Here is a 13,753-nt window from a genome sequence, read left to right on the forward strand (position 1 = left end):
TGAAAACACATTTTAGGTAAACACCTTGGCACAAATCAGTCAACACTTAGGTAGTTCATAATATTTATTTTCTTTTAAATTTTACGTATTTTTATTGTTTGCTTTCTCTCTCTCTTGAACGTGCAGGCTACAACGTCATTATCGTGGTCTGCACAAAATTGTCATCATGCGTGTATTCTGCTAACTGCACTATAACTACTTAATAGGAATTCATTTCTAGCCTAGGCTATTTCCTTGTTTTTCGGTGATTCAGTGGGCTCGTCTGAACAACCAATCACCGAACTGACCGCTTCTAAACTCGTGCACGAGAATTGAAGTAATCCATAGCAACGGCGCGTCACTCTTAGTTCACTCTTTGTGATTTATCCTTAGTAAGAGTAGGTCTCAGCGGCTTTGTGAATAACTTTTAAGAAAAAACTCCTACGTAAAATGTTTTAGCGCGAGTTAGGAGCACTCCTAGCGGTAAGATAAAATCCTTTGTGAATACGGCCCCTGATTGGCTAAAAAATATATATTTTTAAGAGCGATCTTATTCCAACAGAACAAATAGGCCTACAATACCACTTCACCAGAAGCCAAGTCCTTAAAATAACACCATGAACACGACGCACAACACAACATCATAACGGCATGTGTGCCTTGTCGTAGTATGGTCCTGACATTTTTAGAGAATAAGAAAGAATAAAGAAAGAAAGCCTAAGAATAACAATAGTTGATAGCTACTTGCACCAGTCACCTAATAACTTCAGCACAGCAGGGAAGTGCAGAGACCTTCAGTACAGCATTTATTTTAGCATTGAGCTACTGCTCTCTAGTGGACAAACGGCTGCATCTGAACGTGTAATGGAACCACTTGATGAATATAAAGGGTTGATCGGAGTGACGTTGTTGTTGCCAAATTTCGAAGGCCTTATGAATTAGGAAAATGATAACTAACAAGCTATTCAAGTCAGTACAAAAAACATCTAGAAAAGGTGCAAACATGGCCGCTTTAAGAATCACACAAACACACACATATAGTTGCGTGGACACGCATGTTTGAATCAGAAATTGTTGGCTGATTACATACTAACAAACGTCACTTTTTGCAAAAGCAAAATGATGAAACAGCACTCTATAGTAACAGTACACACACACACACACACACACACACACACACACACACACACACACACACACACACACACACACACACACACACACACACACACACACACACACACACTCTCACACTTACATAACACTAAACTAAATCATCAAACACACTATGGCCAAGCACTCAATAAGGAAATAAATAAATAAGTGAGGATTTTCCAAGACATTGGGTGTGTGTCTGTGTTTGTTCTTGTGTGTGTTTCCGGGTGCGGTTAGATGTGGAGCCCCAGTATCTTAGTGTGCTGTCCATTAGAGCGCCTTAATGGTCTGTGCATTACCCTAATGACTTGACGAGTTAGACTCCCACCAGCACCACACACACACTTGGCACACACAAACAGACACATACACACAGACACAAACACACACTGGGCGCAGGGACTCACACAGACACATGCATACACACTGGCCACACACACACACACACACACACATTGGACAAACAACACACACACTGGCAGAACAAACACTCACAAACACACACATGCCATGCTGGCTTTCCTCTTCCTCCTATTCCTCTCCTTCTTACCGGCAGCATAAGATACTCTTTAATGGACCAACGATTGATGAGCGCACTCCTTAACGCACACCGTCACAACGCAAATAAATAAATAAACTAACAGAGGATGATAGGGCACAATGCTGTTCACACGGTCACACCAGAGGAAGAATGAATGAGTGGATGGATATGTAGCCCAGCGTTGAAGTTCTGAGAAGATAAAAACAAAAAAAGGTAAGAACATTTAATATGCTATCATACATTATGAGTAATGTTCTGTTACTGTACTGCATATCTATGCTTTTTTTGTCGTTCTCAAAACTCCAAATATCTTCTGATCATGCTCTCTTTGATTATTAATAAAGCATTATTGTTATTAACGTTATAATTATTAGCAGTATTCATTCATTTATAAGATTCATCCCATATATTTACAAAAGGCTAACTTGTTCCTTATGTTTGTCTGCTGTATCCTGGATACAGGCGGTATCACAACGACCTTTTAGACTTCATCAATCCAGTGGGAACGACCACAAAAGACGATGTGTGGCATGTGAGACAACATCTTCTTGTCTTCTGTGTGGTTTCCCCCCAGTATTACACAAAATGAACCAATCAGGTACCAGAGACAACCTTCTGGGGTCTGAGGAGGGTGCTCCTCCGGAGGTCCGTCTCCCAGACTCAGACCCAGGGGGGGCTGCCCCCCCGGAGAGGGCCGCTGCGGGCTCCAGGTGGGGGTTCGTGGGGCCCGCTGCGGAGGAGGAGATCACGGGGGACCCGTGTAGCTCTCCGGAGAGCTGCAGTGAGGAAGACGGTCTCCCGGTCCCAGGGGAGAAGGAGAAGTTCCCGCAGCTGATGGAGGTGGACGACCGGCCGCCCGAGGAGAGGGCACGGCTGAGGGAGCAGTGGCAGAAGCAGAGGACGTCCTCGATCTTGTCTGTCCTGACCATGGGCTGCCTGCGGACCGAGAAGCCCCCCATGGACTCTAACAACCAGGAGGAGCTGGCGCCCGACAGCCCCGTGTGCCGCTTCAAGCTGGAGCCAATCCCGTAAGTACCACAGAACCAAATGCACTCGCTCAGTTGTTAACGAGGATTAGACACAGGTTACATACATGTAGACGGATAATAGCAGAAATACAGAAGGTTGATTAATTGATTGATTGGATGGTGAATTGAATAATGGATGGGTCGATTGATTTTAGAAGAAGAATTAATTAATTACTTACCGTAATTGATACCGCTTGGCTGATCGATTATAGATGGAATCATCTATTGATTAATTGTGTCATTGTCTGAGAGGGTTGATTGAAAACTTGATTGATACATTGAGTGGTTGATAATTTTTACATGGATTCATTCTGATTTTATTTGAAACAGAATATTCATTCCTAGAAGGGGAAGTAGAAGCCACAATAAACAATTGATGACCTATTTGTCAACAAACATGACGGAGAAACAGTCAAAAACATTTCAAGGCAGAAACAAGAACACAATGCACAAGCCTACACAACCACAACAATCCGATAATAATCGTTTGATGGATAATTGGTTTGTATTTTCCATAGTGCCAAGGACGAAGAAAGGTTTGACGCCGACAAACTGTTTGAAATTGTAGCGAGCGGGGATGTTGAGAGGCTGCATGGACTGAAGGACTACTTGCATAAGACCATGAAACCACTCTCTCACTCACTGTGTAAGTAGACCAAAGATAACCCTTTTTTGATCAACATTTCGTTCACTAGATTGAAAACTCCAGTGGATGGTGTTTCAATGTTTGATTCTATACATTGATTCGTTTATTTAGGTTATGTAATATAAAAATAAATAAACAGTCAAACGGTTTCAAGATTCAATGTTCATTATTCAAGGTAAATTAATTGGTAATTCTAGTTGCCAGGCTTGATTTTATTATCTTATCTAACAAGTAATGGAGGAAATGTTCCCTAAATTATCAGTTTGGTAAGTAACTATTCATTCCAAGGGCCTGATATGGCACACCATGATAGCAGACAATTTATGATTACATTTTTTATGACCCTGGCAAACAAACTGTAATGGATGTGACATCTCAGTTATAATGTGTAGAAAGTTTAAGTACCGTGAAATACTTCCCTTGAATCCTCAGATCAGTCCCATGGGAAGACAGCCCTGATGAAGGCTCTGCTGAACGTGAGCAGCGGTGAGAATGAGATAGTGGACTGCCTGTTGAACATTGCAGAGGACATGGGAGACATCAAGAAGCTGATAAATTTGTCCTACACAAGCTCCTACTATAAAGGTAGTCATAACTCTAAAATCTGTTTGCCTTTGAGCCCTGAATTAGTTAATGCGAATAAAGTGGTCAGTAAGTGAAGCGATTCAAATCAAATAAAAAATTTCCATCTGGGATAAATAAATGACCTCTTCTCCAAATGTATTAAGCAAATGCACAATTGAACAATTATTAATGAAGCAGGTCAGTGATTCAGTGATTAAAATGTTTATTATAATAATTATAATAAATGTGCTGAAAAGTCCAAAAAAAATATGTCCTTATACTGTACAGTTGTACTTCAAAAACGGTTTGAACTCCATTAAAACCTCACCCGTAGGTCAAACGGCTCTCCACATTGCCATCGAGAGAAGGAACACGTATTATGTGAAGAAGCTGGTGGAGAAGGGAGCAGACCTCTACGCCAAAGCCTGCGGGAAACTGTTCCAGCCTGACAGCTCTGAGCCCAGCTTCTACTTTGGTAAGAGCATGATTCGATTGTCATTACTACTTTTGTGAATTCTCACGCTTTTGCTTTAGAGTCAACGAAACCAACTGAAAATATACAAAGCGGTTTGAAATTAAACTGTTGATTGCCAAAAAAAGTATGATATCGGTTTAGTTATATTGGAAGATCAAAGTGTTTTGATTTTTTAAATGTTTGAACAAAGTTCAACGGTTAAAAATATAAGTTGCGAAGTCGGAAGTAGTTGAAGTGTCAGAGAATTGGCGGATGGCTTCGATGTCCTACCATGATTCCCATTATACAATTTACGGTTTTAAACTTGGTAAAACCGTGTGAAAAAAGCATGCGATTCCAAGCTAATCTGAACATTCTAAAAGTAATGTAGTAATGGAGACTCCTGGTGAAAAATTTTGGAAGGAGTAGTGCCCAAAGTTTGTAGAGAATAAGAAAGAAAGAAAGAATAAAGCCTAACAATAGTTGAGCGCCACTTGCAGCATTCACCTAAAGATGTTAACTATTGTTATTATTGTTGTGTAATGCTAAAGGGAGATCTCTGCATGACCAAAGTGAGGGAAGTAATTGGGCTTTTGTTGTGTATTTATTGTGGATAAAAAGCGCAACACAATGAGAGGCAGGACATTTCACAAACCCTTGTTTGTTCATGAAGCCGACTAGCAGATGCTTTTACCCGAGAGGCTGAGAAGCATATAATCAATATTGGAGTGACAATGCAGAAAGATCAAGTTTCTAATTGGGACAGAGTGCCAAATAACTAAAATGAATTCATCATTTTGTATGGGAAGTAACATATCATGATATGTAGTCCCTAAAGCCCCCAGAATGATGAGAATGATGATGACCAATCTTCAATACGTTAAGCCTTAGTTCATTTTTAGTCCTTTGTTACTCTTAAAGGTTTTTCAGTAGATTCCACTTCTGTTTGGGTCTCACAAAGTGTTTTTGCAAAGTGCATTTTATGTCGTTTTTAGCTACAATTTTAAAAGTGGTCCAAAGTGGTCCAAAGTGGTGAAGTGAAGCAAACCACAATGGGGGCTGCTGCTCCCACCTAACACACTTTTCCAGGTAGTTTTAATCAGGTCTCTATTAGCTTTTTAAATCTACTGGATCTCCAGTTATCCTACTTAAACGGGGGTCTCCTCAGCCTTTTAAAGACACAAGAAGAGGCTGCATCAAAACAACAACAGCACGTTGCCAGCGACTGCCTCCCCTATAGGGGAGCTGCCTCTGTCCCTGGCTGCCTGCACCAACCAGCCTGAGCTGGTGGACTTCCTTCTGGGCGCGTCGGCCAGTGTCGTGGAGCAGGACTCCCATGGCAACACGGTGCTGCACGCCCTGGTGATGGTGGCGGATGACGACAGCCATCACAACACCAGGTTCATCAAAGCCATGTATGACCACATCCTGCTCGCCACCGCCAAGGTCAACACGGACTGGAGGTTGGAGTCCATACAGAACAAGGAGGGGCTGACCCCCCTGAAGCTGGCCGCCAAGACGGGCAAGGTGGAGGTAAAGCTTGCTAGCTTACCTTGCTCTCTTTTGATGCAGGGGGGGGGGGATTGTGACAAGGTGACACAGGATCAGCAACGCCTTGACAGCTGAATGACACTGAAAGTGTTCCTTGTTTAGGAACAAATAAGAGGGATCCCTCGTTTGCGATGGTTAAAACATGTGCCGGCGAACGTGGCAGAGATAGAACAACGGCAAAAAATCAAAGAGGGAGCGTCGTCTGCTCTGGTTCCCTTGCACACCCTCACAACCTCCCTCTCTGTCCAACACAGCTGTTCAAGCACCTCCTCCAAAGGGAGTTCAAGAACAAGGACACAAAGCACCTGTCCCGCAAGTTCACCGAGTGGGCGTATGGACCCATCAGCTGCTCCCTGTACGATCTGGAGGCCCTGGACACCTACGATGACGACAGGTCCATCCTGGAACTGGTGGTCTATGGCAGCGACAACCCTGTGAGTTGAAAGGTCTCTCTTGATGAGCTGCTTGACAATATGACTACTTCTACTACTGCTAGATCAAATGTCTAGGTGGACATTTATCAAAGGGCTTCACAGGTCCACAGGTGCAGATCCTAGAGATTATTTCTTCAAAAGGTCCATATTGTTGGATCATGTTAACGATTGGTGCAGTTGAGCAGGTGGATGAATAAAATGTGTGTGCGCATGTGTTTGCGCGTGCATGGGTTTCTGTTCTGTGCATGTATGTCTGTGTGTGTGTGCCTGCGTCCGTGTGTGTGTTCTGCAGAGGCGTCTGGACCTGCTGCAGGTGGAGCCTCTGTGTGGCCTGCTGAACGAGAAGTGGAACCAATTCGCAGGCCGTCTCTTCCTGCTGCACTTCCTGGTCTACCTGCTCTACCTCGGGGCCTTCACCACCATCGCCTACAACAAGAAAGACATGGTGAGGATCGGAACTATGTTCCTAGGGTCCTTATAATCTGGCAGCCATATTAGTCTCAGAAATTGGAGTCCATTGGTGAATTGTTTGTAGTTCCATGGTGGCTAAATCGAGTGCTGTGTAAAGGTCATATCACCTTCAATCTTTTTTCAGATAACGATGGGTTGCTTTACAATAATACAAAAATACATTATTTATTCACAGCGTTAAATAACTATTCTGAATAACAATCCTATTTGTTGCTGTTATGATTGTGAATATATTATCAATTTCAATATATTTTTAAAAATTGCATTAAAAGTAAAAAGTTTGCATATAAATGGAAACACATTTACAAGATTAAAGAAGAGGAACAGGAAAATTGAAAGGGAATGATTCATGAATAGTTGAATACCTGTTAAAGCCTTTGTGGATACTCTCTGGCCTACAGCATCCATTCCAATCAGTGAAGACCGCCAGAGGATACATGCACATTGTCTTTCGTCTGATTACAGTCATAGCATCAATTTACTTCTTCCTCCGAGGGGTAAGTAAAGGAATGATTTGATTCTGATTTCGAACGAATATTCAGGCGAAGGGTTAGGAAAGTCAATTGTAGTGGCTAGTTTGACTCCCAGACAAAAGGAACTGGGGCCGATGTCTGCATGATACCTGTAGGCACCAATACGCTGCATCAACTCTACCTGCTCCATAGTGAACTGTATATGAATTATCTTTGGATGAGTGCATCTGCTAAGCATCTGTTTCTTTTAAGCTTAAAAATCTTATAAAATGTGAACAGGTTTTTGGTTTTCTATTCATAGATCGTGGACTTGATGAGAAAGCGCCCAAAACTAAGCACATTCATGGTAGATGGCTACTATGATGTCTTGTTGTAAGTTCATTCCTATTTGGTTTATTTGTTGACATGGCAATATAACGGTAATACAGTTAAATTATTGCAATGGTACAAAACTTTTCAAAGGACAAAACTCTAGCACTTTAGATGAACACTCAACACTCTTTGGGGACATTTAAACAAATGCTAAAATTATGAATTAATAACGAATTTATGAAGATTCCTAATGACAATAATGTACATGCATGCATGCGTGCGTGCGTGCTTGCGTGCGTGCGTGTGTATGCATGGGTGCATGTGTGTTTGTGTGTCTACATGCGTGCGTGTGTGTTCCTGTGTTTTGGCTCCAGCTCCACTCAGGGCTTGCTGTTCGTGGTGTCTGCGGCTCTGTACCTGTTCAGCCGCTCAGAGTATCTGGGCTTCATGATCCTCAGCATGGTGTTGGGCTGGGTCAACCTCCTCTACTTCACCAGGGGCCTAGAACGCATAGGCGTCTACAGCGTGATGATACAGAAGGTACTCCCTGGATAGGAGGATGACGAACATATATACGGGTGTATGTGCCATGATGCAAACACAGCCAATACCTGCCACTACTGCTACGAGAGGGGAAGCAGTTAGGCTGGTTTAGGCTCTCATAGTTCACAATACATCCCTGTGTACATGTGTTTGGGTGTTTGGGTAAATGGCACCCACATGTTCTGGTTTCTGGTATATGGTTCACAAAACATCACTGTGTACATGTGGGTGTTTGGGTGAAAGGCAAAAAGACATTGCTTGATTGTTAACAATGTTTATAATTGAGCCCCAGCTAAAAGGCATAGAGTATCTTTATGATGTACACATGATAAAAATCCCTTTTGGAATGATTATCTTTAGAACAAAATAAAACATTGCATCATATTGTAGTGTGTGTCAGATTTGGTCCCCGAGAGCTATGACTCCAACCACTGAATCATATCACAAGATTAGTTGAACGTTGGGGCATTAGTGATTCCGGGCACTTAACAATCCACTGTGAATAAATCAGGCACACAAGGAGAAGGCAAGCTTTTACTAAGAGTGTCTGCCGAACAGAGCACCACAGCTGAGTGTGTTATTAAAAACGTTAGGCAGCACATAAAAGCAAAAAATCATCTTAAATGAAAAAGGTTTCAAAGGAGAAAGCCTGGTGCAGGTCTCATTGGTTGCCATGGTTTCTGTCATGTCACACCTCATACCTTCTCTCTGTCTTCTCCACGAGGTCCTCACTGGTGACATCATCCCCTTCTTCCTCATCTACGTCGTCTTCCTCTCTGGCTTCTCCGCAGGTGCCCCTGGCTGGTTGTAACCGCCACAAAGGAAATACAATTAAGACACATAATATATCCATATGATTGTCGATGCACTGATTTACAGTATATGATTATGGTTATTTTAGTACTGCTGCTGGTATGCAAATGTTCGCCCCGGATTCTCTGCATTACCTTCAGTCTACCATTCACATATACATTTCATCTCATTTTCAGTTTCCCTTACTTCTCCAAGTATATCAAAACAAACATGGCAAAAATGTGAATCTAAATATATATATATATGGATCAATGCTGATAGTATCAGAGTGAGGAATTGGCTGCTTAATATGACAATCATCTTCTGGAAACATCTTTAATAATTCAACGTACAGGGATGCCAACTTGCATATAGTGCAGCTACGACAGTCTCTACATCAGGCCTATTCAACTAGCGGCCCGTGGGCCAAATGCGGCCCCTCTTAATTTTTTTCTGGCCCGCAAGAGGTTCCATGCAAAAAATAAATAAAATAAAGGAGAAACATAGTTGAATGCAAATCAGGTTTCTGTGTGTAGCCGGTGATACTAGCCAGTATCAGTATCACAACATTGTTTAATTCTAAATACGTGTCCAAAATATGTGAGAACAAAATATTTTATAATGATACGATTAAAAGTGAAGAAGGAAGGAATGCGTCTGACAAGTTTATTCCATGTAGTAGTACTATATATATTAAGTTAACACTACTTTAAGTACGATTTATTTGTAGCGATTCATTCACGTAGTTTTACTCTGTGTGGCCCATGAACCCACAGTGGTTTTCCTTTTCGGCCCACTTGATAAGGACGTTGAATAGCCCTGCTCTACATCAACAATGGAAAATCCAACCAGGTAGCCGATACAAACACAGAACATCTCACATTCATGAAACTAATCCCAACAAGCTAAAACCCACCAAAACACACAGGTGAGTTCAGAGCCTGTGCAGCAGCTGCCCTGATGTGATGGATGCTCCCCTCCTCTGCCCCTGTCCCTCCCCAGCCATAGTCACCATGCTCACAGACCAGTCCCAGTGGACGGGGGAGGAGTCGGAGCCTCCGTCCTGCACTGTGGAGGCGGACTGCAAGGGGCCGGACTTCAGGGACATCACCTACACCGCCCTGGAGCTCTTCAAGCTCACCATCGGGATGGGAGACCTTAGCTTCAGCAAGGGGTATTCATGTGTGCATGATTCAATACAACATGGAGTATCATGGTTTAAAGTCTTATGTTTAGTCAAGTTGATATGGATATATAATAATAATAGGAACTAGAAAATGCATTTCATGCAGGAAAAGCGGGAGGTGCTATAGTGCAAAGTGTGGTTGAACATGTTTTAATAAAACCACATAGTGCCTGAGTGGCTCCACTGCCGCTGGATCCAACTTTGGGAGAAGCAACAGCCTATAGAGAACCCCCACACAGTAACTCTTATAACCAGCCTGTTTCCAATTACTGCTCCAGCTATAAGTACGAGGAGTTGCTGTACCTGTTGCTGATTGGCTACATTGTGCTCACCTACGTCCTGCTCTTCAACATGCTCATCGCCCTGATGAGTCACACGGTGGAGGAGACCGCCAAGGAGAGCACCCGCATCTGGAAGCTACAGGTATGGGGGGAGAGACAGTGAGGGGGGAGCATCCCCCCACATACACACAGAGTCCAAAATGAACACATTCCACCAGCCAATGGCGGACAGATTTGTCCACCAAACCTGCAAACTTACTGGCTCTCAGACGCCCGAGTGCGAGTCATCCATGTAATCCTTATATACGTGTGTTCATGTTTGTTTGTGTGTGTGCACACACGTGCAAGATTGTGTGTCTGTCTGTTTGTGTGTGTGTGCATGTGTTCCGTGCATGCTTTCCCTATGTGTCTATATGTGTGTGTGTGTGTGCTGTCCTGTGTGTGTGTGTGTGTGTGTGTGTGTGGGAGACCAGAGAGCCATCACCACGCTGGACCTGGAGTGGGGCCTCCCTCGGTGTGTGAGGAGCAGGCTACGGTCCGGGGTGGAGAAGGACCTCTCTGGGGGCGGAATGGCCAACGAACAGGGCAAGCGCTGGTGCTTCAGGTGAGGTCCTGTGTCCCACACACACATCCCTGGAAGGACGGATCCCCCTTCTGTGTTCCTTCTCCGGGTTTCTTTCTTGATAATTAGGGTAGTTTCTGCCAACTTCTTAATTACGGTTACAGGCTAAGCTATAGGTGTGCATTGAAATGTTATTGGATTTGATATTCCCAACAATACTTTGAGTGGCTCCAGTGAACCACTGGATACAATACTGAACGTTTTTTGTACTATTCATGATTTGCTTTTGTTGGTTCATTATCGAAAAAGTTCGTGAGCCATTTCCATAGATACAGTAGATGCCTCCATCTGATGGCTTTTTACAGTGTGAAATTTTGCGATGATAATATATTTTGTAATAATGTGTGTAATATCTTTCCATAACCCTTCCCCACAACAAAGCAGCTTCTGCTTAGAATTTATGATTAGGATCATGGTATGACTTTAACTCAAAATAGTTTAGGAACCAGTGACCCCTGATTTGGACATACATTACCAATAGATTAGAGACCTAGTGATTATTTTTCCATTATGGTGTCTAAAGAGTGGAGGAGGTGGACTGGAGCGAATGGAGGGTCAATCTGGGGAACATTAGGGAGGAGCCCATGTCTACACCGAAAACACCAACAGCACCACCAGCTCCCATGGACAAAAGTAAGAGGACTGGGTAACATTTGCAAATTTTTATAAGCAATGTAACAACATGTAACCCTGTTTAGTTGTTATGTTATAACTGCAGAAGCAGTGAGAAGGCGACCCCCACCCCCCCCTTCTCACTGTCTCTCACTTACCAGGAAACTGATTGTTGGAATTGTACTTCCGCCACAGTAGGGAGCAGTATTTCATTCCATCTAGCCTTGGCCAGGAAATGTTCCCCCATGTAAGTGGTATGGGCTAACTGGCCTTGATTGCTTATTTAAGGGGTGTCTCATTTTGTGGTGGGAGGAGGGGTTGAGGGTAGGTGCTGGCTTGATGTGAGGCCAGTACTGGAAACGCTACGCTATGCTTAAATTATGCTATGCTATGCTAAATTACGCTATGCTATGCTAAGTTGCTAAAAGCTCTTTTTGAAACATTCATTTATATCTTGTACTCTGGATTCATTTTATTTAATTTATTTTGTGTAATTAATGAGGTTCCATAACATTATTACATATTAAGTACAGTTACAGTGCTTATTACAATGAACTTTCTTGCCTAAACTGTTAAACCGATACAGGACCCTGTAAGGTAAAGTGTAACCAATGCAAGGAGTGTATTTACTGTATAGATGGTGTACATTGCAGTTTGAACTAAAAACCTTTCAGTTCGGAGTCCAACCTCCTAACCACTACAATATTAAATAATAATCCTCTGACTCTATTTGACCCTACCTAGGCAGAAGAATCAAAAATGTCCTGTGGCTGTTCCGTCAGAGATCATCAAAAGAACAACAGCTGGAGAATGAAGCATAACATGAATGCCTGGTCGCTGGGGTTGTCATTCACTATACATTTAAATCATAATCAAAAAATCTTTTACTGCTCGGTCTATTATGAAAGTTGAATCATTGAAGTAAGACTTTTCTGGGATTTCAAATCATAGTAAAGAGAACAATGAAATTATATCTGCTTTATATGCTCAAAATGCAATGTTACCTTCTGTTAACCACAGTGGCTGTTAAATGGCATTCAAAAGCCACTTTGCAAAGAACTGTATAACTGATGTAACCTGAATGTCCCCACAAATCTCTGTGTGCTGGATGTTTGATCGGCAGTTTTTCCTCAAAAGATCTGGGTCACAGCACTAGATGTATCCTCCCCTTTCTTGCTCAAATCCCAGCAGACTGAAGAGACAGCTGGACAACTTCTCCCAGGCTTCACAGAATTTATTTCGCTGAGCTGTTAAAAAAACACATTAATTTGACTGGTGGGGATCTGTAACTATACAGCTCCTGCACAGCCTATCAGCAGCAGCCAAAGGGCAATGTACTTTTTACATTGTGCTCGAGTAGTTTTGTTTTTGTTTCAGAATTAAAAGTTAATTCATTCTATCATAGATGATAAACAACCTGTTTGGACAAATGTATTTTCTGCTTCTCCGTGTTACATAAGCTAACAAACTTAACAAGCTAAATTCACTCAGCCAAACAGAAAAAAAGGCCGCCAATTTACTGACATAACGTGTCGCGTATTAAAGATTTACCACTCTTTCAATTTTGAATGAAGTTAACTCCAAAATGTAATATTAGAAAAATATAGAATTATAATATACTATATATTAGAATATTATTATATTAGGGAGCAGCAAAATAGAGCTCATAAGTCCGCCCCTTCCGGTAGACCCCCATGGGACCTCTGAGATCATAAAATATGAATGGGTTTCAATGGAGAGGAAGTAATTATTTTCTGGTCCCAGTCTTTATATACACCGGATTACACATATTTTGTTTGTTGATTTAATTGATAATTTTTCACGGCCTCCAACCAGTCCGAGTTGACCTTGGCGGTGGCTGGATGTGGTCATATATGGCCGTGATGAACCTGGTGTTGTCCTGGCTGTCGTCATCCGCCACCATCACCAGGGCATGCACTGTGTGATAACACACACGCACACATACACACACAGACACACACACAGACACACACACACACACACACACACACACACACACACACACACACACACACACACACACACACACACACACACACACACACACACACACACAGGAAAACTACACTGGGACCATCCAAGCAGACC

At 42.5% G+C, this 13,753-nt stretch overlaps 1 protein-coding gene across 3 annotated transcripts; it reads left to right on the forward strand.

Annotated features, from left to right (window-relative positions):
* The first annotated feature begins 581 nt into the window (after positions 1-581).
* On the forward strand, positions 582-13,060 carry LOC132446327 (transient receptor potential cation channel subfamily V member 1-like). Of its 3 annotated transcripts, none has more exons than XM_060036565.1 (18): positions 582-1,888; positions 2,250-2,703; positions 3,222-3,349; positions 3,782-3,934; positions 4,248-4,388; positions 5,608-5,900; positions 6,173-6,352; positions 6,645-6,797; positions 7,225-7,320; positions 7,598-7,668; positions 7,983-8,148; positions 8,876-8,942; positions 9,946-10,117; positions 10,408-10,552; positions 10,884-11,014; positions 11,556-11,665; positions 11,840-11,891; positions 12,389-13,060. In XM_060036565.1, the coding sequence occupies exons 2-18, from the start codon at positions 2,261-2,263 to the stop codon at positions 12,456-12,458; spliced, it is 2,571 nt and encodes an 856-aa protein (XP_059892548.1). In that variant the 5' UTR covers positions 582-1,888; positions 2,250-2,260; the 3' UTR covers positions 12,459-13,060. The 3 variants fall into 3 exon arrangements, 2 of the variants coding, with proteins under 2 accessions (XP_059892548.1, XP_059892549.1); XR_009522810.1 differs by having other exon boundaries at positions 583-1,888; positions 11,806-11,891; XM_060036566.1 differs by lacking the exon at positions 11,840-11,891 and having other exon boundaries at positions 585-1,888.
* Positions 13,061-13,753: the final 693 nt, after the last annotated feature.

Source organism: Gadus macrocephalus, chromosome 18 (genome assembly GCF_031168955.1).
Source record: "Gadus macrocephalus chromosome 18, ASM3116895v1".
NCBI classification, from domain to species: Eukaryota; Metazoa; Chordata; class Actinopteri; order Gadiformes; family Gadidae; genus Gadus; species Gadus macrocephalus.

Excerpts from the sequence above, each read along its gene's own strand:
- LOC132446327 (XM_060036565.1), top strand. The coding sequence starts at position 2,261 with ATGAACCAATCAGGTACCAGAGACAACCTTCTGGGGTCTGAGGAGGGT. Across the intron at positions 3,935-4,247 it reads CACAAGCTCCTACTATAAAG|GTCAAACGGCTCTCCACATT; the intron begins GTAGTCATAACT and ends CCTCACCCGTAG. Across the intron at positions 11,015-11,555 it reads GGCAAGCGCTGGTGCTTCAG|AGTGGAGGAGGTGGACTGGA; the intron begins GTGAGGTCCTGT and ends TGGTGTCTAAAG.